Genomic DNA, 25,060 nt, shown 5'->3' with positions numbered 1-25,060 from the left:
ATTGTGACCGCTCTGGACAGCGCTCTCAACTCAGATGCACTGGCCAGGTAGACAGGAAAAGAACTGTGAACTTTTGAATCTCATTTCCTGTTTGGCCAGCGTAGCAAGCTGCAGGTGACCATGCAGAGCTCATCAGCAGAGGTGACCATGATGGAGTCCCAGAATCGCAAAAGAGCTCCAGCATGGACTGAACGGGAGGTATGGGATCTGATCGCTGTATGGGGAGAGGAATCTGTGCTATCAGAACTCTGTTCCAGTTTTCAAAATGCCAAAACCTTTGTCAAAATCTCCCAGGGCATGAAGGACAGAGGCCATAACAGGGACCCGAAGCAATGCCACGTGAAACTTAAGGAGCTGAGGCAAGCCTACCAGAAAACCAGAGGGGCGAACGGCCACTCCGGGTCAGAGCCCCAAACATGCCGCTTCTATGATGAGCTGCATGCCATTTTAGGGGGTTCAGCCACCACTACCCCAGCCGTGTTGTTTGACTCCTTCAATGGAGATGGAGGCAACAGGGAAGCAGGTTTTGGGGACGAATAAGAAGAAGAGGAGGTTGTAGATAGCTCACAGCAAGCAAGCGGAGAAACCGGTTTTCCCGACAGCCAGGAACTGTTTCTCACCCTGGACCTGGAGCCAGTACCCCCCGAACCCACCCAAGGCTGCCTCCTGGACCCGGCAGGCGGAGAAGGGACCTCCGGTGAGTGAACCTTTTAAAATACTATACATGGTTTAAAAGCAAGCATGTGAAAGGATTAATTTGCCCTGGCATTCGCGGCTCTCCTGGATGTACTCCCAAAGCCTTTGCAAAAGGTTTCTGGGGAGGGCAGCTTTATTGCGTCCTTCATGGTAGGACACTTTACCACTCCAGGCCAGTAACACGTACTCGGGAATCATTGTACAACAAAGCATTGCAGTGTATGTTTGCTGGCGTTCAAACAACATCCGTTCTTTATCTCTCTGTGTTATCCTCAGGAGAGTGAGATATCATTCATGGTCTCCTGGTTGAAATAGGGTGCTTTTCTTCAGGGGACATTCAGAGGAGCCCGTTCCTGCTGAGCTGTTTGCCTGCGGCTGAACAGAAATGTTCCCCGCTGTTAGCCACAGGGAGGGGGGAGGGTTGAGGGGGTAGCCACACGGTGGGGGGAGGCAAAATGCGACCTTGTAACGAAAGCACATGTGCTATGTATGTAATGTTAACAGCAAGGTTTACCCTGAAAGACTGTAGCCACTGTTTTATAAAATGTGTCTTTTTAAATACCGCTGTCCCTTTTTTTTTTCTCCACCAGCTGCATGTGTTTCAACGATCACAGGATCTTCTCCTTCCCAGAGGCTAGTGAAGATTAGAAAGAAAAAAAAACCACACTCGTGATGAAATGTTCTCTGAGCTCCTGCTGTCCTCCCACACTGAGAGAGCACAGACGAATGCGTCGAGGCAAATAATGTCAGAGTGCAGGAAAGCACAAAATGACCGGGAGGAGAGGTGGCGGGCTGAAGAGAGTAAGTGGCGGGCTGAAGACAGGGCTGAAGCTCAAATGTGGCGGCAGCGTGATGAGAGGAGGCAGGATTCAATGCTGAGGCTGCTGGAGGACCAAACCAGTATGCTCCAGTGTATGGTTGAGCTGCAGCAAAGGCAGCTGGAGCACAGACTGCCACTACAGCCCCTGTGTAACCAACCGCCCTCCTCCCCAAGTTCCATAGCCTCCAAACCCAGAAGCCCAAGAACGCCGTGGGGGGGGGGCCACCGGCCAACCAGCCACTCCGCCACAGAGGATTGCCCAAAAAACAGAAGGCTGGCATTCAATAAATTTTAAAGTTGTAAACTTTTAAAGTGCTATGTGGCATTTTCCTTCCCTCCTCCACCACCCCTCCTGGGCTACCTTGGTAGTCATCCCCCTATTTGTGTGATGAATGACTAAAGAATGCATGAATGTGAAGCAACAATGACTTTATTGCCTCTGCAAGCAATGATTAAAGGGAGGAGGGGAGGGTGGTTAGCTTGCAGGGAAGTAGAGTGAACCAAGGGGCGGGGGGTTTCATCAAGGAGAAACAAATAGAACTTTCACGCCATAGCCTGGCCAGTCATGAAACTGGTTTTCAAAGCTTCTCTGATGCGTACTGCGCCCTCCTGTGCTCTTCTAACCGCCCTGGTGTCTGGCTGCGCGTAACCAGCAGCCAGGCGATTTGCCTCAACCTCCCACCCCGCCATAAACGTCTCCCCCTTACTCTCACAGATATTGTGGAGCACACAGCAAGCAGTAATAACAGTGGGAATATTGGTTTCGCTGAGGTCTAAGTAAACTGCACCAGCGCGCCTTTAAACGTCCAAATGCACATTCTACCACCATTCTGCACTTGCTCAGCCTGTGGTTGAACAGCTCCTGACTGCTGTCCAGGCTGCCTGTGTACGGCTTCATGAGCCATGGCATTAAGGGGTAGGCTGGGTCCCCAAGGATACATATAGGCATTTCAACATCACCAACAGTTATTTTCTGGTCTGGGAATAAAGTCCCTTCCTGCAGCTTTTGAAACAGACCAGAGTTCCTGAAGATGCGAGCGTCATGTACCTTTCCTGGCCATCCCACGTTGATGTTGGTGAAACGTCCCTTGTGATCCACCAGTGCTTGCAGCACTATTGAAAAGTACCCCTTGCGGTTTATGTACTCGCCGGCCTGGTGCTCCGGTGCCAAGATAGGGATATGGGTTCCGTCTATGGCCCCACCACAGTTAGGGAATCCCATTGCAGCAAAGCCATCCACTATGACCTGCACATTTCCCAAGGTCACTACCCTTGATATCAGCAGATCTTTGATTGCGTGGGCTACTTGCATCACAGCAGCCCCAACAGTAGATTTGCCCACTCCAAATTGATTCCCAACTGACCGGTAGCTGTCTGGCGTTGCAAGCTTCCACAGGGCTATCGCCACTCGCTTCTCAACTGTGAGGGCTGCTCTCATCTTGGTATTCATGCGCTTCAGGGCAGGGGAAAGCAAGTCACAAAGTTCCATGAAAGTGCCCTTACGCATGCGAAAGTTTCGCAGCCACTGGGAATCGTCCCAGACCTGGAACACTATGCGGTCCCACCAGTCTGTGCTTGTTTCCCGAGCCCAGAATCGGCGTTCCACAGCATGAACCTGCCCCATTAGCACCATGATGCATGCATTGGCAGGGCCCATGCTTTCAGAGAAATCTGTGTCCATGTCCTGATCACTCACGTGACCGCGCTGACGTCGCCTCCTCGCCCGGTAGCGCTTTGCCAGGTTCTGGTGCTGCATATACTGCTGGATAATGCGTGTGGTGTTTAATGTGCTCCTAATTGCCAAAGTGAGCTGAGCGGCCTCCATGCTTGCCTTGGTATGGTGTCCGCACAGAAAAAAGGCGCGGAATGATTGTCTGCCGTTGCTCTGACGGAGGGAGGGGCGACTGACGACACGGCTTACAGGGTTGGCTTCAGAGAGCTAAAATCCACAAAGGGGGTGGCTTTACATCAAGGACTATTTCAGGCAGGACTTCACGGAGGGTTCCAATAAGAAATGGTGCACCTAAGTTATTGTTCTTATTGGAACAAGGTGGTTAGTCTGGCCTCTGATTGATACATGGCTAGATTTACCTCGCTGCACCTTCTCTGTGAGTGACTGCATTGTGACCTAGAGGAATGAGTCCCCTGGGGGGAGGGGGGGGAGCAAATGAGTACAAAACAAATCTGGTCTATTTCTTGTTTTGATCCACTCCATCTATCTTTTACATCTTTGGCTGGCAGCAGACGGTGCAGAAGGACTGCATGCCATCCACATCTCACGGCTGCTCGGCAGAAGATGGTACAATATGACTGCTATCCATCCTCATCTCTTGCCTGCCCGGCAGAAGATGGTACAGTACAACTGCTAGCAATCCGTATCGCCTGCCTGCTCACCGTAAGATGGTTCAATAGGACTGACTGCAGGACTAAAGAGAATGACCTGGTCAAGTCACTAAAAATTTAGTCCCTGCGCCCATGTCTGCCCAGGCGCTCCTGGCCGACGTGGCCAGGAGCACCTCGGACATGACGATGATGGCTACCAGTCATATTGCACCGTCTGCTGCCAGAAGGCAATGGGTTGCTGCTACTCTGTAGCAATGCAGTACTGCGTCTGCCAGCACCCAGGAGACATACGGTGACGCTTACCTGAGCGGGCTCCATGCTTGCCGTGGTATGGCGTCTGCACAGGTAACTCAGGAAAAAAGGCGTGAAACGATTGTCTGCCCTTGCTTTCACGGAGGGAGGGAGGGAACGGGAGCCTGACGATATGTACCCAGAGCCACCCGCGACAATGTTTTAGCCCCATCAGGCATTGAGACCTCAACCCAGAATTCCAATGGGCAGCGGAGACTGCGGGAACTGTGGGATAGCTACCCACAGTGCAACACTCCGGAAGTCGACGCTTGCCTCGGTACTGTGGAAGCACTCCGCCGAGTTAATGCACTTACTGCACTTAGAGCATTTTCTGTGGGGACACACACACTCGAATATATAAAACCGATTTCTAAAAAACCGACTTCTATAAATTCGACCTAATTTCATAGTGTAGACATACCCTCAGACACCTGATAAGTACATGCATCAGTGAAACTAATTTCAGTATTCATAGGGAAAGCTAAAATAGCTTAGGGTCCTTGGACAGCACGCACCCTCCCTCCCTATTTAGGTCAGTCACCTACAGCCCCCAACTAAAACGTCTCCATAAAAACATCATGTGCCAGCAATGCCCCTCTGCCATGTCCATTGGCCAAACCAGACAGTCTCTACGCAAAAGAATAAATGGACACAAATCAGACATCAAGAATTGTAATATTCAAAAACCAGTAGGTGAACACTTCAATCTCCCTGGACACTCAATAACGACTTAAAAGTGGCAATTCTTCAACAAAAAAACTTCAAAAACAGACTCCAATGACAAACTGCAGAACTGGAATTAATTTGCAAATTGGACACCATCAAATTAGGCCCAAATAAAGACTGGGAGTGGATGGGTCACTACAAAAAGTAATTTTCTCTCCCTTGGTATTCACCCCTTCTTGTCAGCTGTTGAGAATAGGCAACTTCCACCTTAACTGAATTGGCTTGTTAGCACTGACCTCCCACTTAGTAAGGCAACTCCCATCTTTTCATGTGCTATAATATATATTCTGCTTACTGTATTTTTCACTCCATGCATCTGATGAAGTGAGTTTTAGCCCACGAAAGCTTATGTTCAAATAAATTTATCATCTTTAAGGTGCCACAAGGACTCTTCATTGTTGGTGCTAGAGTAGGCATCAAATCCAGAAACACCCAAGTTCAGGCACACAGAATGCCTTGGGAGCTTCAGTACATACACAATTTCCTCACACATTAAGGCCTGGAGTACAGATCTAGATGGTGACAGTCAGCACACCCCGTTGCTCAGAGAACTCCACGGGGATTCTGCAACAGAACCAAGCTTCAACTGGCATGATGCAAGATGAACTGGAATACACTTCAAGCAATGTGCTGATAAGGGATCGTCAGCCTGCACAAGTAATCCAAGAACTCTCAGCCTGAGTTACCAGCATCAAATGCTAAGTGGAACTGCATAACAAGAGTCATGAAGAGTCCGTGCCCAGGAGTCAAGAGACGACCATGTAAGGCCACAGTGGTCAAATAATGGCCACTAAAGGCTGGCCAAAAATCTGTACTCTACAGTGAAGACTTCAATTCAGTGTCCAACCCCAGTAATGTATTCATCTGATGCAGTGAGGACATGCATTTCACTGACTTAACAGTGCAGCTCGATAATGACAGAGTGCTAAAGCACAGACCTGGCACAGTCTACGTTAAAGCAGTTAGCACTAGCGCAAAGTCTTGATGCCCACTGAGAACACTTGACCCTGGTTCACTAAAAGCTCTACTCCCTTTGGGGGCCAACATCACTGAAGCCTGCCTGTAGCCTTGCCAACCAAGATACATCACTAGAAATGTTAAAGTTGTATATTTCATGTAAATTCAGAAAAAGGCACTTTTTTTTTTTTTTTTTTTAGTTAAAAGTACTTTTTTTTTTTTTAAAAATAATGGTAACAAGATACCAAGAAGCATGCGGTGTAATGAAGGAAGAGTTGAAAGGACAGAGCAGTGACCCTGGGGAGCTCTTCCCATTTTTCTTATGGAGAAAGAAATGGATGGTTGGAAACATAAGTAACAGCTCGTGTTCTACAACAAAGGTAGCTCCTACTTCCCTGCCCTAGAAGTCAAAGGCTTACAATTTTCCACTATTCTAAGAACAGCAAAATTACAACTGTTAGATGCACTCCTAGAATAATGTTCATTACAATGCAATTTCAAAAGACATGAGTACCAGATATACATATTTATCAGAATCGATATATGAATCTATTTGCATGATGCGCAACTTCATAAACCACCAATTAACAGGCAATGCCTTGGCCATGTAATGTGGTATTACCCAACAAAGAACAAAAATAACTTTAACATTTTGAGATATACTTACTTAAAACCTTTATGGTGAAGTTCTGGAGGAAGGGAAGTGGGTAGAAATAATTCAAAATAGGTGATGGCCTTTTGCATGGTAACATCAAATGGGCACATTAAAGGCCGCCATTCATCTAGCATCTCCGTGGAGGCATTTTCTGGAAAATACCTAAAAAAGGGGAAGTCTTAATTTTCACTTCATTTATTTATTTTTGCCATGAATTTAAATTTTACAGCTAAATTGTGCACTGAGATGTTATGGCGTAAGGGCCATATTGTTAGAAAGAAAGAGATAAGAATCAGACCAGTAACCCAATAAATCCTCAGCCTCACTCAGTCTCAAAAAAAAAAAAAAAAAAAAAAGTCTGAAGGATGAGATGACTGGAAATATGGATCATTTCCACAAAGTGTGCAAATGTAATAAAATTTCTTACTCTTATTACAACTAAAAAAATCCTCATGATACAGAACCACTTCAATGTAAAGATTGTGTGAGATCAAATAACGGATATTTACATTAAAGACTGATCTTAATGGAAGCAGAGCTAATGTTCTGATTCCTCCTAATAAAGTGCATCTGGAAGACTAGAATAGCCCTATAACAAATATGGAACTTTTCTAAGAAGGAGCTGCTTACTCATGTAAAATTAGTGTTTAGAATTTGTTCCACAGTCAGAATAGGCATTAGTTTATATAAAAAAGCTACTGCGATAAAATATGGCTACTTAAAAGCCATGCCACCAATTCCTGCAACCTCACCCATGCAAAATTTAGAGTAAAGAGTTTCCAGAAGTTAAATCAAATTTCACATTTTCATTTTGAACTAAAAACATGCATTATACATTAAGTGTAAATTTGATGCTAATAAAAGATGTCAAATTGTCAGCAATGTTCCCTCTAATTTTTTACTTTCATGTGCGGAATGAATTTTGTTATATGCACCAATATGGAAGTGATGTGTGACACATCACCTTCATATTGGTGCACATAACAAAATTCACGCCGTGGGGGTGGGGCTGAGAGGTTCGGAGTGTGGGACAGGGCTCAGGACTGGGGCAGAGGGTTCAGGAGATGACGGCTCTGGCTAGGGGTGCAGGCTCTGGGGTGGAGCTGGAGATAAGGGGCTCAGGGTGTGGGAGGGGGCTCAGGGCTGGGGCAGAGGGTTGGAATGCGGGGGGGAGGGGACCTCTGGGGTTGGGCCGGGGATTAGGGGTTTGGGCAGGGGCTCAGAGCTGGGGCACAGTGTTGGGATGCAGGGGACTGCGGGCTCTGGGATGGGTCTAGGGATGAGGGGTTTGGGGTACAGGCTGTCCCGGGACTGCAGTGGGGAGGATTCCCCCCAGCCCTCTCTCGCCACAGCAGCTCGGGGCTTGGTGAGAGGCATCTCTCCCCGGCCATGGCAGCTCCAGCGGGGCTGGGACGGGCTGAGGGAGGGGCTCCTCTCCCCCGGGAGTGGCAAGTCCAGGGCAGGTACCTGCTGGGGCTGGTGGGGAGGGGCGCCTCTCCCCGCCGCAATGCTGAACCCCTGCGTGGGGCTTAATAGGCAGCTGTGCAGCTGCACAGCTTAGCGGAAACTTACATTGTCAGCCCTAAAAACCAAATTCCTTCATTTGTCCAAAAAAAAAAATGGCACTGCACAACCAGCGTCAGTGTAGAATTCCCTCACCCTGCCAACGCTTCTCAACACCAACTTGGGGTGATTACCTCTAGGTAGCCATTCAAACCTTGGTGTCTCTGCCAATAATACTTAACAGATGCCAGATGTGGCAATGGTTTTATAATGTGAATCACCTGCTCCCATGAAAGTGGACAATGAATATCAGTATTTCACATAGGCCAGAAAAGAGCTACCAGACCTCTCAACTGCATTCCTTGTATATCCCAGACTCCTGTAAGTCAATTAGTACAGAGCACTATAGAAAACTCTAGACCAGGGTGAGGACATATGCACTGTGGGTAGTGGATATGACTGAGGTGATATGGAAAAGACAAAATCATGGTTGCAGATTACAAAGATTGGTTTAGGATCTATTTTATAATATCCTGGCTAAAAAAAAAAAAAAAAAAAAAGCTATGTGGCTTTCCACTTAACTTTTTATTGGTTTTCAACTAAGGTTTCAGCTTAGAAGAAAAGAGTGTATTTTTAAAAACACACACACTTTGTTTCAACATTGTGCAGAGTGCTACCCTTAGTTATTGCCCTTTTGATTTCACTTTAAACATGTTACTATAAAAACATACCACAGGAAGCATCAACTCATACATGTGGTTGAGGAAACTAAAAAATCTCTCTTAAAGGTAAAAGATCACTCAGATTGATACATTTGAGGCAACAGCTGTAGAAAAATTATTAATAAGGACTCCAAAATTTATAAAAACAATGTTTTACACTCTTTTCCCTCCTCCCACCTGCCCCACTCCCTTCCATAAGTAGGCCCCAAAATAGGTCTTTTAACCTCTAACTTAAAAGATTACTCTAAATTGTACCAAGGAAAGCAACAGACCAATCCATTATGGTGTCAACTTTCAGGATAGCAGGACTAGGGAAGCAAGAATTTATTAAGCTTATTTCTGTTAAGCTGATAACACACACTTGAAAGATTAAGTTAAACAAAATTTCCAGAGAAGAAATAATAGAAACTTGATGTATTTGCATCACTTCAGTTCAAATAAAAAAAAAAAAAAAGTGTATCATATGGGTTTAAAATGATGAAATAAAATTAGTTCCATAAAACAGGAGCCTTGTCCAGAAAATATTAGCAAATGATTTTTCACTAGAACAAAGGCTTTTATCAAATATAAGGTACCAAATATAATTCAACTTTGGAACTTCAACTATAAATGCTAAATGTTATGTTGAAAAGAGAGAGGGGGGATCAGAAAGCTTACACTTTTAAAAAAATAGCACAGACAGTATAAAGTACCCCCAAGCACCTAACACGTTCCAGAAAAGAAATACTAAAGGCATGTGCTTCAGAAAGATTACAAAATAGTTAAGAACTTACGGTCGACAACTTTTCACAAGTGTTTTTAGAACGCTTTCTACAGAACTGAAATAAAAATGAAAAAGAAAATTAGAAGCTGTACTTGAAATAGACTAATGTAATTACAACAGTCAGTTTATGATTGTTTAAAATCTAAGATGGTATTGATGCAATTAGATACTATCTGTGTACATGCAGTGGCTAATCCTTCTGTTCCATACAGACCTAATCACAAGGATTAAAACTGCTTTAATTTCTGATTCTACTCCTTACTCCTCTCTAGTATTCACTGTACTTCAATCAGAGTGAAAAACTAGTACCATATTAAAGAATAATATCTTGCATTCTATTATGGACTAACAAGCAGAATCAACATAGTTTTTATGGATACTTGAAACTATAATAGAAAAAAATCACACAATAAGAGTGTTAAGTTTTAAGATAGATGATGGGCAGTATATTTCAGTACCTTTCAGACTCCAAATCCTTAACTATTTTTTTAGATTTGGTTTTTGTTTATGCATAATCGAATCTAATGCATTTGTATACATCTCTAACCAAACAAAAGAAATGAATTAACTGTAACTCACTAGTTATTTCTACAGCTTCCCTGACACTTAGCAACAGCTGACTGAACAAGTTTTCCTAGCTATGGGTAACATTGTTTTTATCAGAGTAACAATGACTGTTTTTAATAGCAATTTTCACATGAAGCTTCTTCACATGTGTAACATCTAATTCTGTCAAACTATTTTTTAAAATTGAAGCAAAATAGTAAATGCTTTCACAAAGATGAGGAAGGGAGAATCATGTATCAATGGCGCTATGACAGGCAATCTGTTTTTACTTTTTACATGGCTTTGTAATTAACATTTAATTTCAGTAAATACAAGAGTAGACAGTTGCTAGATTGCATTTTGGTCAGAGGCCATTCTCTGAATAAAAATATTCTATGAACTCAGAACATCATTGTACTGTACATGTAGTTTACCCACTGCTTAGAAGTAAAACAAATACTGTACCCCTACCCTCACGATACCAAAAAATAAGAGATAAAAGTGGAGCCTTGCTCAGGATAAAGAGATCAGTGTCCAGTAAAAGTTCTGATGTCCAGCTAAAATTCCTTCTGTGCTCTCCATGTAAACACTATACTGTACATCTGACAAGTCCCACAGAAAGGAAATAAGACTCCACTTAAACTCACAGAAAAGAATATAAAATGGATAAAGCACTTTTTCATAGAATCATAGAATTTTAGGGTTGGAAGAGACCTCAGGAGGTCATCTAGTCCAACCCCCTGCTCAAAGCAGGACCAACACCAACTAAATCATCCCAGCCTGTGTTTTGTCAAGCCGGGCCTTAAAAACCTTTAAGGATGGAGATTCCACCACCTCCCTAGGTAACCCATTCCAGTGCTTCACCACCCTCTTAGTGAATAGTGTTTTCTAATATCCAACCTAGACCTCTCCCCTTCAACTTGAGACCATTGCTTCTTGTTCTGTCATCTGCCACCACGGAGTACAGCCTAGCTCCATCCTCTTTGGAACCCCCCTTCAGGTAATTGAAGACTGCTATCAAATCCCTCCTCACTCTTCTCTTCTGCAGACTAAATAACCCCAGTTCCCTCAGCCTCCCCTCATAAGTCATGTGCCCCAGCCCCTAATCATTTTCATCGCCCTCTGCTGGACTCTCTCCAATTTGTCCACATCCCTTCTGTAGCGGGGGGGACCAAAACTGGACACAGTACTCCAGGTGTGGCCTCACCAGTGCTGAATAGAGGGGAATAATCACTTCCCTCAATCTGCTGGCAATGCTCCTACTAATACAGCTCAAAATGCCATTGGCCTTCTCTGCAACAAGGGCACACTGCTGACGCATATCCAGCTTCTCGTCCACTGTAATCCCCAGGTCCTTTTCTGTAGAACTGCTGCCTAGCCAGTCGGTCCCCAGCCTATAGCGGTTCATGGGATTCTTCCTTTCTAAGTGCAGAACTCTGCACTTGTCCTTGTTGAACCTCATCAGATTTCTTTTGGCCCAATCCTTCAATTTGTCTAGGTCACTCTGGATCCTATCCCTACCCTCCATCGTATCTACCTCTCCCCGCAGTTTAGTGTCATCTGCAAGATTTTCACAGCGAAGCCTTTGAAGTATCTACAGTCCTGCAACACTACCTCTCTGTATCAGTGTAAATCAGCAGTTTCTTTCACCCTCTCCCTAGGGTCTGCATTTCAAGCAGCACTCTGTAGAAGACAGAATTTTGCAGATTTTATCCAGAACTGAGAAATTGCCAGAGTCCAAAACATCCTTGCAAGGTAAGCTGGTGACTTACTAAAACAGTTTCTAATAGCCACAGGAAAAAGAAGAGACCAACCCCCTTTCGCAAATAATGGAATAAAGTGAAATTGTCAAATTGTGCTAATACACAAAGACTTTGGATTAAAGTGCCACTGCACCTGAAGAATCAAATAGTTGGAAAACAGTCAGGTTTCATTATATTAGATGACAGGAGTTCCCCTATGCAACAAGGAAGGCCCAGCAGCACTCCTGGATAATTTTATACTAAGCTGTTGAAGATTGACATTAAAGATTATTCACAGTGTGGAAAAATACCACCACATTCCACTCAAGCAAAGGAATTGCAATGGAGAATTTGGAGGCTGGAAAAGGAGAACTGAGAGAAGAGGAGATGAGACTCATCTACTGATGCCAGAAATCACAGACCTGTCTTGCTGGCCCACAAGTTTTACAGCAGATCTTAAGCAAGGATGGGTGAAGATTTTAATCTTACAATCATAGCTTTACAACTCAGGCTAAAAAGAATGAACTAGGGGACATCAGATATGGTTTTGCCAGGTAAAAAAGAGTGGAGGCCGCAACCCAGTATCCAATTAAACTACATGTCAACTTCAAGACAGTACATTCTTTGGGGATTCCACTTTGACTATCCCATCTGTGAGAGAAAGGCAAAGAATAATATAACAGGAGAGAATAACTCAGTCTGTGTAGTAGCTGGTTACTGTCCTCATTATTGCCTTGAACAAACTCTGCCTCGAGCCTCTGACCAGTGGCTTGTGTTTGTTTCTCAATGTTTATTTAGATTCCTTGCAGACTATGATGGAGAACTGTTTACAATATCCATATTTACCAGGCTAGCAGATTTTTGTATGCAGCTGTAACACTAAATATGATCCAGGACAGAAAGCATCAAATACATTAAAAAACTGCCACTATGGATCAAACCTATGGCCTAGCTAGTCCAGTAACCTGCCAACACCCCAGGCCAGTATCAAATACTGCAGAGAAAGGTGCTAAAGGGCATGTCTACATTGAAAACTTAAGTCGACCAAATCTAGTAATTACTGCGGTGGTTCATGTCCACACTACCCTCCTTCGATCAGTGGTGTGCATCCTCACTCTAGGTTCCCTGCTCCCTCCCCTGCAGCCACCCAGAATCTCGCCTCCCTGCCAAGGGCAGGGCAGCCACCCAGGCTCCCAACAGGGAGAAGGGAGGTGGAACCCTCGATGCAGCCGGGCTCCTGGCAGGGAGCCAGGATGCCAGGAGCAGCCTGGCTTCAAGCAGGGAGTCTGGGTAGCAGCTTGCCTAGGCAGCCCAGGTGGGAGCGGGAAGCCTGGGCAGAAGGCAGCAGTCTGGCTGGGAGCAGGGAGGACTTTCTTGTCAAATTCACAACTGCAGCATGGAACCATAAAATTGATTAAAAAGCAGCCAACAGCTAATGTAATAACACAGTGTCTACACAGACACTGCATTGCCCTAACTATATCAACATAAGCCCTATGCCTTTCATGGAAGTGGAATTACGTCGGTGTAGTAGGCCACCTACATCAGCGAGAGCAAGGCTGTAGTGTGTAAACTGACATAGTCAGGTCAACATAAGCCGCCGTACTTCAACATAACTGTATAATGAACACCAGGGCAAAGTCTCTGTAACGAAGACTTAAGGAATAACTTCATGGGGAACAGAGTAGCAGCCGTGTTAGTCTGTATTAGCAAAAAGAAAAGGAGTACTTGTGGCACCTTAGAGACTAACCAATTTATTTGAGCATAAGCTTTTGTGAAGTGAGCTGTAGCTCACAAAAGTACTCCTTTTCTTTTCATGGGGAAGTTTCTTCTTAGTATTTCTTAATAGTTGGCTGATGTCCTAAAGCATGAAGGTTTATATCTTTTATAAATATCCCATATAAAGTTAACTGTGGATATTACCCATATAAATCCATGATCATTTTTTAAATCCTACTAAACTTTCTTTGATTTTTTTTAACCAGTCCTTCTCTCCTTCTTCATTACAAGAAGTGGAGACTTGCTTATTATTAGCAGTCTTGTAATGTATCTACCTTTAAAAAGAAAAGCCAGGTAAAGCTCTATCCCTGGACATGTTTTAAGTACTGTAGGGTTTATTTTCTTTATGTGGAAAAGGATATATGATCTCTCTAACCTGTAATATCTAACTTTTGCGTACTCTTTCAAGATTGAGTGTACTTTTGTTTAAAAATAAAAGGAATTAGTTTAAAGCCTGATACTATTGTCTATATTTCACTAATTATCAAAAAACAGTGAAATACACTGTGAAGTAGGGAAATATAGCCTAGATGAACCTACTATAAGGTGGGTGCACAAATGGTTTGACAACAGTACTCAAAGAGTAGTTATCAATAGTTCAGAGTCAGGCTGGAAGCGCATGTTGAATGGGGTCCTACAGGGATCTGTTCTGGGTCCAGTTCTATTCAATATTTTCATAAATGATTTGGATAATGGGATAGAGAGTATACTTATAAAGTTTGCAGACAATACCAAGATGGGAGGGATTGCAAGTGCTTTAGGGGTTAGAATTCAAAATGATCTTGACAAACTGGAGAAATGGTCTGAAATAAACAGGATGAAATTCAATAAGGATAAATGCAAAGTACTACACTTAGAAAGGAACAATCAATTACACAAATATAAAATGGGAAGTGACTACCTAGGAAGGAGTACTGCAGAAAAGGATCTGGGGGCTACAGTGGATCACAAACTAAATGAGTTAACAATATATTATTATTGCCAAAAAAAAAAAAAAAAGGCAATGTCCATTCTTGGATGTATTAGCAGGGTGTTGTAAGCAAGACTCAAGTAGTAATTATTCCACTCTACTGAGCACTGATAAGGTTTCAAGGGGAGTACTGCGTCCAGTTCTCAGCACCACGCTTCAGGAAAGATGTGGACAACTGGAGAAAGTCCAGAGGAGAGCAACAAAGATGACTTAATGTCTAGAAAACATGACCTACAAGGAGAGATTGAAAAACCTGGGGTTTGTTTAGTCTGGAGAAAAGAAGATTGAGGGGGAACATAAGTCTTTAAGTATGTAAAAGGTTATAAAATGGAGGGTGATAAATTCTTCTCCTTATCCACTGAGGACCCGACAAGAAGTAATGGGCTTAAATTGCAGCAAAGTGGATTTAGGTAAGATATTAGCAAAAACTTCCTAACTGTAAGGGTAGTTAAGTACTAGAACAAATTACCTAGGGAGGTTGTGAAATCTCCATCGTCTAACCCAAGGGTGGCCAAACTGCGACTCGCAGGCCGCATGCGGCTCTTTAACAGTTAAAGTGCAGCTCAGGGAGCCCCCCCAGGCCCTCCCCATTCTTCACCTGCCCCAGGGGGAGAGTGGGGCCTCTACCCTGCAACAGGGTAATGGGGCTAGGGGCTTCTGCCAGAGATGACTGCTGCCTGCTGAGAGTGGAGGACATGTGCCCCCTTCCCAACAGCTTGAGTCACGCCCTCCCAGGCACACACACCCTCTTACCTTCAGTGGCCCCTCCCTGCAGCTCCCATGTGTTAGCTCCCCATGCAAAGGTAGCAGCAAAGAGCTGGGAGCTGCAGGGAGGGGCCGCTGCTTTAGCTCCATGGGGAGAGGCAGCAGCAAAAGCAGCAGCTCTGCTCTCCCTGCAGCTGTCAGCTGTTTGCCACTGCCTCTCCCCATGGCCGCAGCTCCTAGCTGGACGGCTCCAGCAGCTGCCGTGAAGGGAGGAGGCTGGCAGCACCACGTGAACGAGCAGGGCTAGCAAACTCCGGCAAAAATCTGGGAGGACATGTGACCCCACACGTGCTCCCCCCACATGTCCCCTTCAGCTTCTGCCCAGTGGGGAGGTGGTTCTTGGGGCTTCAGACTTGCGGGGCGCGCCTGCCGGGGTTCAGTGCTTCATCCAGAGCGAGGCTGGCGCCTCCTGCGGGGCTGAAAGCCCCACGCCCCAGCAGGCGTGGCCTGGCTCTCAAAATTCTGAAGATTGTCATATGTGGCTCAGACGGTCAGGAAGTTTGGCCACCCCTGGTCTAACCCAGTGGTTTTCAAACTTTTTTTCTGGCAACCCAGCTGAAGAAAATTGTTGATGCCCACGACCCAGTGGAGCAGGGGATGAGGGGCTCGGGGTGTGGGAGGGGCTCAGGGCTGGAGCAGAGGGTTAGGGTGCGGGGCTCAGGACTGGGGCAGAGGATTGGGGTGTGGGGTTGGGGCACAGGCTTACCTCGGGCAGCTCCCAGTTAGCTTCTGGGGCACAGTGCGGTGTCAGAACAGGTAGGGACTAGCCTGCCTTAGCCAGGCAGCACCGTCCACGGGACTTTTAATGGCCCAGTCAGCGGTGCTGACCAGAGCCACCGCAACCAAGTGCCTTACATTCCACGACCCAGTACTGGGTCGAGACCTGCAGTTTGAAAACCACTGGTCTAACCTGTTCTTAAAAACCTCCAAACATCTGTCAGGGATGGTCTAGATCAATGGTTCTCAACCAGAGATCCAGGGCCCCTTAGGGGGCCACCAAGCATGGTGGGCATTAGACTCTCTAGGGCCCAGGGCAGAAAGCCAAAGCCCCACCACAAGGGACTGCAGCCCAGGACGCTGAGCCCCACCACCCAAGGCCCAAGCAATTGCCCTGCTTCCTACCCCAATGGCAGCCCTGCCTTTTATATGCAGAACAACAGTTGTTATGGCACAGGTGGGCTGTGGAGTTTTTATTGCATGTTGGCGGGGCCTCAGAAAGAAAAAGGTTGAGAACCCCTGGTCTAGATAATACTTAGTTTTGCCTTAGTGCAGGAGACTGAACTAGGTGACCTATCAAAGTCCCTTCCAGTCCTATATTTCTATGATTCCTCAGAGTAAATAATGCAGTACTAAAATTTCTTTCTGAAGGTTATTTGTATTTTATACTTATGTAAGTACAAATTTCTGCTACATTTTCATAACCTGTTTTAAAAAATAATTTTCACTGACAAAAATCCGGAGAAGCCAAAACTGTCAGGCTGCTCAGTGCATGTGTTTCATACTGCCTTTTCTACTTTATTTTTCTCCTTAATGTGGTTTCTGGTACCACTGTCCTTGCTCTCAACCACTTTCCACAAACTTCAATGTTTTGTAGTAAAGTTAAATTCATTTAAGAGACATGCATTTCTAAAGCTATGTAAATATACATTTTGTCCGTATTCCAAGTAATAATTATTCAAACATTAAAATCACCTCGTGTTGTACCCTTTGATGTTTGTTGGTTAAAATAATTAGCAGATAGCCATTTTTCTCAGCCACATCACACACAGTATATTTTTCCACAATTAGAAAGGTTTAAATACAGTGCGACATTCTCATAAATAGTGGTGTAATGTTAACATTGGATTTCCAATGCAATTATTTATGCAGAAAGTTACACCTGTGTGACGTGTTACAGTCTAACAGAACATGCAGAAGATAACACATCGGCCAGAGCTGAACAAAAAAAACATTATCCTTACCACCTATGTAAAACATTAAGCACAAATGTTTTAGGTGAAGACAAGCCTGGTCGATATGAACTGAATGTAAAAAAGAAAGATGTAAAACATGACATGGAAAACAACAGTTCTATCAACAAATATAGTATAAGAGTAACTCTAAAGGTAGAAAATATTTAAATGATCCTGGCAATATTTAAATAATTATCCCTTCATATACAGCAGAAGGAATTCACTCAAATTTGAAAATTTCAACAATGTTGCAAAAACACCATATGAGAACACATCGCACTGCATAGTAAACGGGATGCCATAAACTTCAAATCTAGTCAATTAAAAGCAAAGGTTGATATATCACCTCCATTTGGAATCCTCCTTCCAATTTTTGTGCTTTTACAGCCCCCCACCCCTCCAAATTTTCTCTCCCCATTTATTGTGTGGGTTTTTCACACAGCAAAGGAAAAACAGACTAATTGACTCAACGGGGCAAACTGCATATAGTCAGTTTCACTAGGTGTTGGCAAATCCATAACTAATTACATTTTTTCCTCTGACCTTTTAGATATAGTAATCCTTTAGGTGTTACTTGAAAAAACAGTACATAAACTATTTTCAGAGAGAAGAGCAAATTTTTAAATTTGGCCATTTCCCTTTAATAGAATATTTTTTTCAGACTATATATAATTATCAGAAGATCTCAGAGGGAAGTCTCCCCTAATATAATTACACCAATAATTTGATTGTTTTCTCTTCATGACACACAGATCAGAGGCAGGGTCCTTTTCGAAATTTATGGAAAAAAGTGTGTCTCATTTACAACTATCACTGATCAAAAAACTTTTTTCCTGTGAAAAATTTCAAATGAGAATTTTTAACTCAAAAGTAGAAAAATTTCAGTTCAAGCCGTAGTTTTTTGTCAAAAAGTTCTGAATTTGTTTTTCTTCCTTCCTCCCTCCCTCATTTCTTTTATTTCCTCCTCCCCGTTTTTTTTGGCCACTGAGTGCAATAAAATGATTATAATCTTGGGCTTTTCCTTCACTTTTTCCTCTCCATTTCCTTTTTGAACTCTAACTTTTCCAAAGTTGGAGAAATTTTTAATAGAAAAAATGAAATGTAACTGTGCCACTCACTAACTTTTCAAAAGTTGAGGTTAGTGTTTCCCATCGAAAAATGGGGTTTCCACAACATTAGCAGCACCTTCCTGAAAAATTTCAACTAACTCTATTCTGCTTGTATGAATAGGAAATAATGGAAATTGGATAGAGAAAAATCAAGACAAAGTAACATAGGGACCTTTGAACCTTTATCTGACAAAGAAGAACGGAAAGTTCAATAGGTAGCCATAGATGGAGTTGTGAAGTCTGTGCACACTGCATGGCTGCAAAATAGGCAACAAGTTTATGATAGGACAGAGAGGTTAAAATGATCTGTATAGGCAATGGATTGATAAATACCAATTGTGCTTTATGTTTACTGTAAATACACAGACCTCTGTATGGGTGACGTCCAAATTTCAGGATTTGTGTATACATGAATTGAGAATGGTTTGCAATTTTTGAGTGTGGATACCAAGAAAACATTACATATTAATGTCCTCTATAACCACACTTCACACAGTGCATATTTGCTTTATGAAAAAGCAATGTGCGATTTAGACATTTTCAAAGTTTCTTTCCCCTTAAAAATAAAAGTTTTAGAAAACAAATTAGTTTGTTTTGTCTCTACAAAACAAACTTTGTAGAACAATTGCATTTGCCCACATTACTGTATTAGCATTTTTGATGTATAAATGAATATATAATCTTCCCCAACGGAAAACATTTGGTTTCTCTGTGTGTGACCCAGGCATTTTACATGTAAATTTCATATTTTATGTCTGTGTAAGAGAGACGCTTTTTTTCCCTAACTTGTTGTGAGATGGAATTAAACAAAGGAATTAAAAAAAAATTATCACTGAAGTTTATTAATTAGACTGTGGTCTATTTTCCCAATGGAAGTGGTTGAAGATCCATGACTTGACATACTTAAACCTGAACTTTATAGAGTACATGAAAAATAAAGAAATATCATAAGAAATAATTATTCACTGTCAGAGGGATGTGCAAGATGATAGGTCTTTTTTTTACCCTTTATTTCCATGAATATATAAAAAGTCTAGATATATAGCAAATGAACAAATATATATCAAGATCTAAATATTAAAAAATAATCTTCAACCACATTATCAGTGTTCTAAAGACCCCTTAAACCAAAGCAATTACTTCAATAAACTACAATAAAATAAAACTTACTTAGGAAACCAATTTAATCCAAGGTGTTCTGTTTTGGAATACAATATCCTCTCCAACATTTCATAAAGTGGTCTCCATGGTAACTCCAAATCATCTCTTGAAAGAAGTTCTTTTTTCCTAATTTAAGAAATGAAGTGCACTTTGGGATTAAACATTGTCCTTACCAGCACACAGCATACATTAGAATACCTAAAAACTGAACAGCAGAAAGTTATTTGAACGTACATTTGTCTTTTTTCCACATTATTGCTACTAATGGCATGCCAAACACTATTCACTTACAAGCATTCTTGCTGGGATTCAAGACATCCATAATGTCTCTACAAAAAAATTGCCAAGTGCAGTTATATTACTCATTAATAAATACTTTCAATGACATGTGACACACACATCTCTTAATTGTTCCTCTTAAACTTTAGTTCTCAGACCATATTATTTTTGGAGATTTCCATCTTCTTATAGGATTTCTATATCAAGAAAAGCAAAACTAACATAGGATATTTAGCTCTTTGATCAATATTGAAATCAAGCCTCAAAAGGGGCCATTTTTCTCAAATTTCCCTCCATTATCAAAGATCTGTGCAGGGTAAGAGGAAGTGACGTAATTTGTACAGGGACAAACAATGCAGTTAACTATACTGTAGGCCAAGGATCAAATGTCCAATTTATGGATGTAAATATTTAAGTAGAAGAATGCTAGCAAAATGTACTTACTTTAACAGGTTTATCAGCAGACGTGCAAATCCCTGCATCATGCTGATCTCCAGCTTTGGAATTGTTACCAACTCATACAACAACTTGATAAAAAGCACATGATCTTCTTTGCTAAATTTTCTCCCATATAGTCGGATATACCTATAAGGAAAACATGAGTCAGTGTTGTGCGCTGAGCATATTCATCCTGCCAAAGAGCTGACCCCATCTAGGAACCTTACTGTTCAACCATGGAGGACCAAAGTAAAAACTACCCAAAAGTTTTAGCAGTAAGCACAAAGTCTGGTCAATATGCTAGGCAAAAGAAAGAAGATCCTGATGAAGGCAACTAGCTGTGGAAAGGAAGGAACTGAGGCAGCTGAGGACCACATGACCCTTTATAATTCCTGTTCCAAGTGTTCGGTGCCAGACAAGGGCATTCATGCAGCCCCAATGGGCACTGCTTTTTCAGAAAGTTCCTGAAGCTCAGGAGCAGCAAGAGTTGTATCCCACAAGAGGAAATATGCATAGACCACCTCTAAGAATACCACATCATTCCAACAAGTTTCACCATTCCTATTTTATATATATATTCCTGTAAAGAAATAATCTCTAAAAGTAAGAGTCAGTATGAGAATATTCATGGCCATCTGGAATGGATACATTCCAGAAGGTCATGGATACCGGCTCACTGAAGAGAGAGCAATCTAGGTAAAATGTCATCCTGCCACAGAAGAGTAAAATGCCCCAACCTCTCACTCAGAGAAATTGATGACAAGTGCAATTTCTTGTATTTAATTAATATAAGGCAATTTACATTTGTTCTTCCTCCCACTCCTCCAGTGTCTATCTCCCTTATCCCCCCACCAACATTGGTATGATGGGCTGCAAGCATGTATCAGCATGGGCAATTATGATGGCCAAATAGAACATGCTTTATTCTGCATGTGAGAGATAGTTAAGAAAACAAGTGAAAGTGTGACAGATGGTGGTGGGGTATGAACGGGTGCACTTTCTCTGACACATTCATGCTTACTTGCTTTCTCTACCCACTCATTAAGAAAGCAGAATGTGGGAGAGGAGTCCTAGGGGTCAGCAAGTGGGGGAGGGAGGTAAGGAAGTTCTGGGACTATTGAGAGAGAAATGGGAAGAAAAGCACGGAAGTACTCTCAGGTAGCTGGTAAGCAGCTGCTAGAAGCAAGAATGGATTGAAGGCTGTTCTGGCAGCAGAACACGAGGTCAGGGAGTAAGAAGGGGGTGAGGAAGCTGAAGGACTGTGGGATGGTAGTAGAGATGGTGTTGGAGGCTACATGGATAGGTAGCTGAGCTCTGGCAGTGCTGTTACTTGCTGAGTTAACAGACAGGACTGACCGTCAGGCAACCACCTCCCAATGCCTCCCCCTAATGACAGGCCTGAGAGAGATGCAGCACTCAAACTGGGAGGAAGATCCAATCCAGAAACCACATTTTTCAGTTTATTTATTTTATACATTTGCACCTGTGATGATTTGGGGACGCTCCGTACAACTTATGAATTCTGGTTGATTTTAAATAGGATTTTATGAAGTTGTTGCTATGAAAAATGCTGTTCCATGGAATTCACCTTTAGCTATGCATATCCACCATAGGCTAACAGGACCTGGCAAGTACCCACAAGACAATGGACAGGATATAACTTTACCAACTGTGCTTTGACCAGACAATAGATATGCTAAGAAGGTTTGCTGGAGCTGAGCGAAGATACTTCCTCCTACTTGGGTGTAGGAAGGGGGGAAATGAAGATAGTGGAAAGTTACCAGGAGTAGGACAAAAAGGGAGAGGTGACAAACCAGGAATTTTAAAAAGTCTGGGAAGTAAGGGAAAGATGGAGAGAGACACAGGATGTGTGGGGTGCAGGAGAGTGGAAGGAAAATGGACCAACAAAAGTCACAGAAATTGAGCTGGGGAAGAAGGCTCTATATTTCAGAACTGAAGCCATGCACTGCAGCAGAAGGTCCCTGGATGTCCCAGATAATTAGGGCCCTACCAAATTCACAGTCCATTTTGGTAAATTTCACTGTCACAGGATTTTAAAACTCATAAATTTCATGATTTCAGCTATTTAAATCTGAAATGTCACGAAGTTGTAATTGTTGGAGTCCTGACCCAAAAAGGAGTTGGGGGGGGGGAGGGCGGTGTCACAAGGTTATTGTAGGAGGGGTTGCAGTGCTGCTACCCTTACTTCTGCTCTGCTGCTGGTTGCGGCGCTGCTGTCAGAACTGGGTGGCCAAAGAGTGGCAGCTGCTGGTTGGGAGCCCAGCTCTGAAAGCAGAGCTACTGCCAGCCGCAGTGTAGAAGCAAGGATGGCATGGTATGGTATTGTCACACTAACTTCTGCACTACTACCTTCAGAGCTGGGCCCTTGGTCAGCAGCCACCAATCTCTGGCCACCCAGCTCTGAAGGCATCAATGCAGAAGTAAGAGTGGCATGGTATGATTTTGCCACCCTTACTTCTGCACTGCTGCTGGTGGGACGCTGCCTTCAGAGCCGGGCGCCCGGCCAACAACCACCACTCTCCCACTGCCCACCTCTGAAGGCAGCGCAGAAATAAGGGTGGTAATACTGCAACCCGCCCTAGAATAACACTGCAACCCCCCTGTAACTCCCTTTTGGGTCAGGACCCCCAATCTGAGAAACGCTGGTCTCCCCCCATGAAATCTGGTCTTTTATGTGCTTTTACCCTATTGTATACAGATTTCACGGTCCATGACGTGTTTTTCACGGCCGTGAATTTGGTAGGGTCCTGCAGATAACTCTGACCCCAGCCCAAGAATGCCCCAGCGTGGTGATGAAACCAAGGCAGGGAAACATGTGAAGGAGTTTATTATTTTTGTACAGAGCTGTGTATGTCTCATGCTACTAAAGAACGAGCAAGAGGATTGTAACACCAAAGTTAAATCTATACGATGTGTCCCTTGAAAAGGTAAACTGTGGGCCCAGACCACCACACAGCTGGAGTTCTGGGAGAGGACATGCTTAAAATACTGGGGAAAGATGAAGGGTTAGCACTGCTTCTAGGGCCTACACAGGGGGCCATATGGTCGCAGCTCTCAGCAGGGGGTGCCAGATGGAGGATCTGCACCCCAACTCATGGCCACAAATCCTAAGAGAATAGCAATGCACTCTGCTCAGACTCTGGGGCATAAAACACCCTGAGATTTAACAGCTGGATCCCTCATAGCAGTCTCGTGAATGGCCAAGAGGGGGTCCTCAGCTAGAGCTGTGAAAGCAGCACTTTGGCATATCTATTATCCCCATGTAGCCAGCCAGTTTGTCCTTTCATTTGCATGGGCCTTCTACAAAGGAACAGGGGAGAGAAGGACATGGCAAAATATGATTGTAAAGCATGTTTTGACTTGTTAGTGCATATTTTAAAAAAACATTTAAACAATGGTTCAAAAAGGCTTTAAAAATTAATATTCTTGGTAAGGATTTTTGCCAAGTATCTTGAGATACAGAGGCTTTGCCTTCACTACAAAAAAATGTGTTTTTACCACAGAATAACTAATGTGCATAGCTATCCTGACATAAACCCCCTAGTGGAGACAAGACACTGTAGTTTTTGCCATGAGATACCCAGGCAATGTCAACACTATACTCCACCTGTGGTTCACCTCGCCTAGGTACCTCAGGGTAAAACTACAGTGCCTTTTCTCCAAGGATGTTATGCTGCCAGACTGGTCGGAAGCATCAGTCCAGCAGCTGAAATACAGGATGAAGCGACACTTCAGCACTTCAGAAATAAAAACCTGGGAAGATACTAAAGTTTTTCGAATTACAGAGGAGTATCGCTCGTGCCCCCATTGATACAGCCTCTGAGCTGGCTCCAGGGCAAGCACAGCCAGCTTTGCTCACTTCCTGGGGCCTTTGTCTCTGCCAGGGCCACTAGTAGGGGGCACACAGCTCCCTGAACATCCTGTCTGCTCGCCAGAGCTGCCTGAGCTGGGCAGTGGGCTCTGCTGAAGCACTAGCCATGGGATGCAGGGGTTCAGCGGGAACAAGCAAGGCAACAGCAGCCTGCCAGCAACTTGCTTCCCTGGATTCTGGAGGGACTGCTGGGTTCAGGGAGAACAGGAGACCCTGGGAGAGAAGAAGGGGCTTCCCTGGGCTCGGGGAAGCAGAAGCCACTGGACTCAGGGAGGGATGGGGGTATTGCAGGGTTGAGGCCACCTCATACTCAGGCCAGTCCCTGCCTCCTGTAGCTGGGCAGACTCCCAGAGCGAGGAGCTTGCTCTTCCAGGCACACCCCGTTGGGAACAGGCTGGGCCCTGAGTAGGGGGGACAGTTCCTGCAAAGATACCCCTGACCCAGCTGTGCTGTGCCCCCATGGCTGGTAGTGGAGCAGGTGCTGCAGACTGAACCACTGCCAGGAGGCTCTCACAGGGACTTCATCAGCTGCCACTTCAGTGGCCGCTACCCACAGCACTACCAGGCTTGAGTGGTCCAAAGCCCTGTCACCAACTTGGACACCCTGCTGGGTAGCTCCAACACCCCTGACAGATAAGTACCCCAGCCCATCCCCCTAACCTCTCCTTGCAAACCTACCATGTGGGCCCATTGCCCCATTCATCTCTTGCTGGCCCATTCCTGGCCTCTTAAACCATCACACAGACCCATCCCTCCTCCCACACCATGTCCCAACTCCCCTCCCTCTGCAATCCCACACACTTACGTCAGAAGCCATCTCCCAGTCTCTGCAGGGTCAGTGTTGGCCCTTGCTGTAAGGGAGGGAAGTGAGAGGGTTCACAAGGCTGGTAGGTGCAGTGTCTCTGGCAGGCAGTACATTGCCTGGGGCCTGGCCTACTCCTTTGAGTGGGT

General features: G+C 44.1%; 1 protein-coding gene across 1 annotated transcript in view; it reads right to left on the bottom strand.

Moving 5' to 3' along the window:
* Positions 1-25,060, bottom strand: part of PSME4 (proteasome activator subunit 4) — a 216,783-nt gene that overhangs the window by 169,373 nt on the left and 22,350 nt on the right. The window contains exons 2-6 of the mRNA XM_074949403.1: positions 20,224-20,364; positions 19,510-19,626; positions 17,240-17,299; positions 9,487-9,531; positions 6,501-6,650 (exon numbers count right to left, since the gene is read on the bottom strand). Coding sequence (XP_074805504.1) covers positions 6,501-6,650; positions 9,487-9,531; positions 17,240-17,299; positions 19,510-19,626; positions 20,224-20,364 — 513 coding nt within the window. The remainder of the gene's footprint in view (positions 1-6,500; positions 6,651-9,486; positions 9,532-17,239; positions 17,300-19,509; positions 19,627-20,223; positions 20,365-25,060) is intronic.

Source organism: Natator depressus, chromosome 3 (assembly GCF_965152275.1).
Source record: "Natator depressus isolate rNatDep1 chromosome 3, rNatDep2.hap1, whole genome shotgun sequence".
NCBI classification, from domain to species: domain Eukaryota; kingdom Metazoa; phylum Chordata; order Testudines; family Cheloniidae; genus Natator; species Natator depressus.
This window is presented reverse-complemented; position numbering and strand designations above follow the sequence as displayed.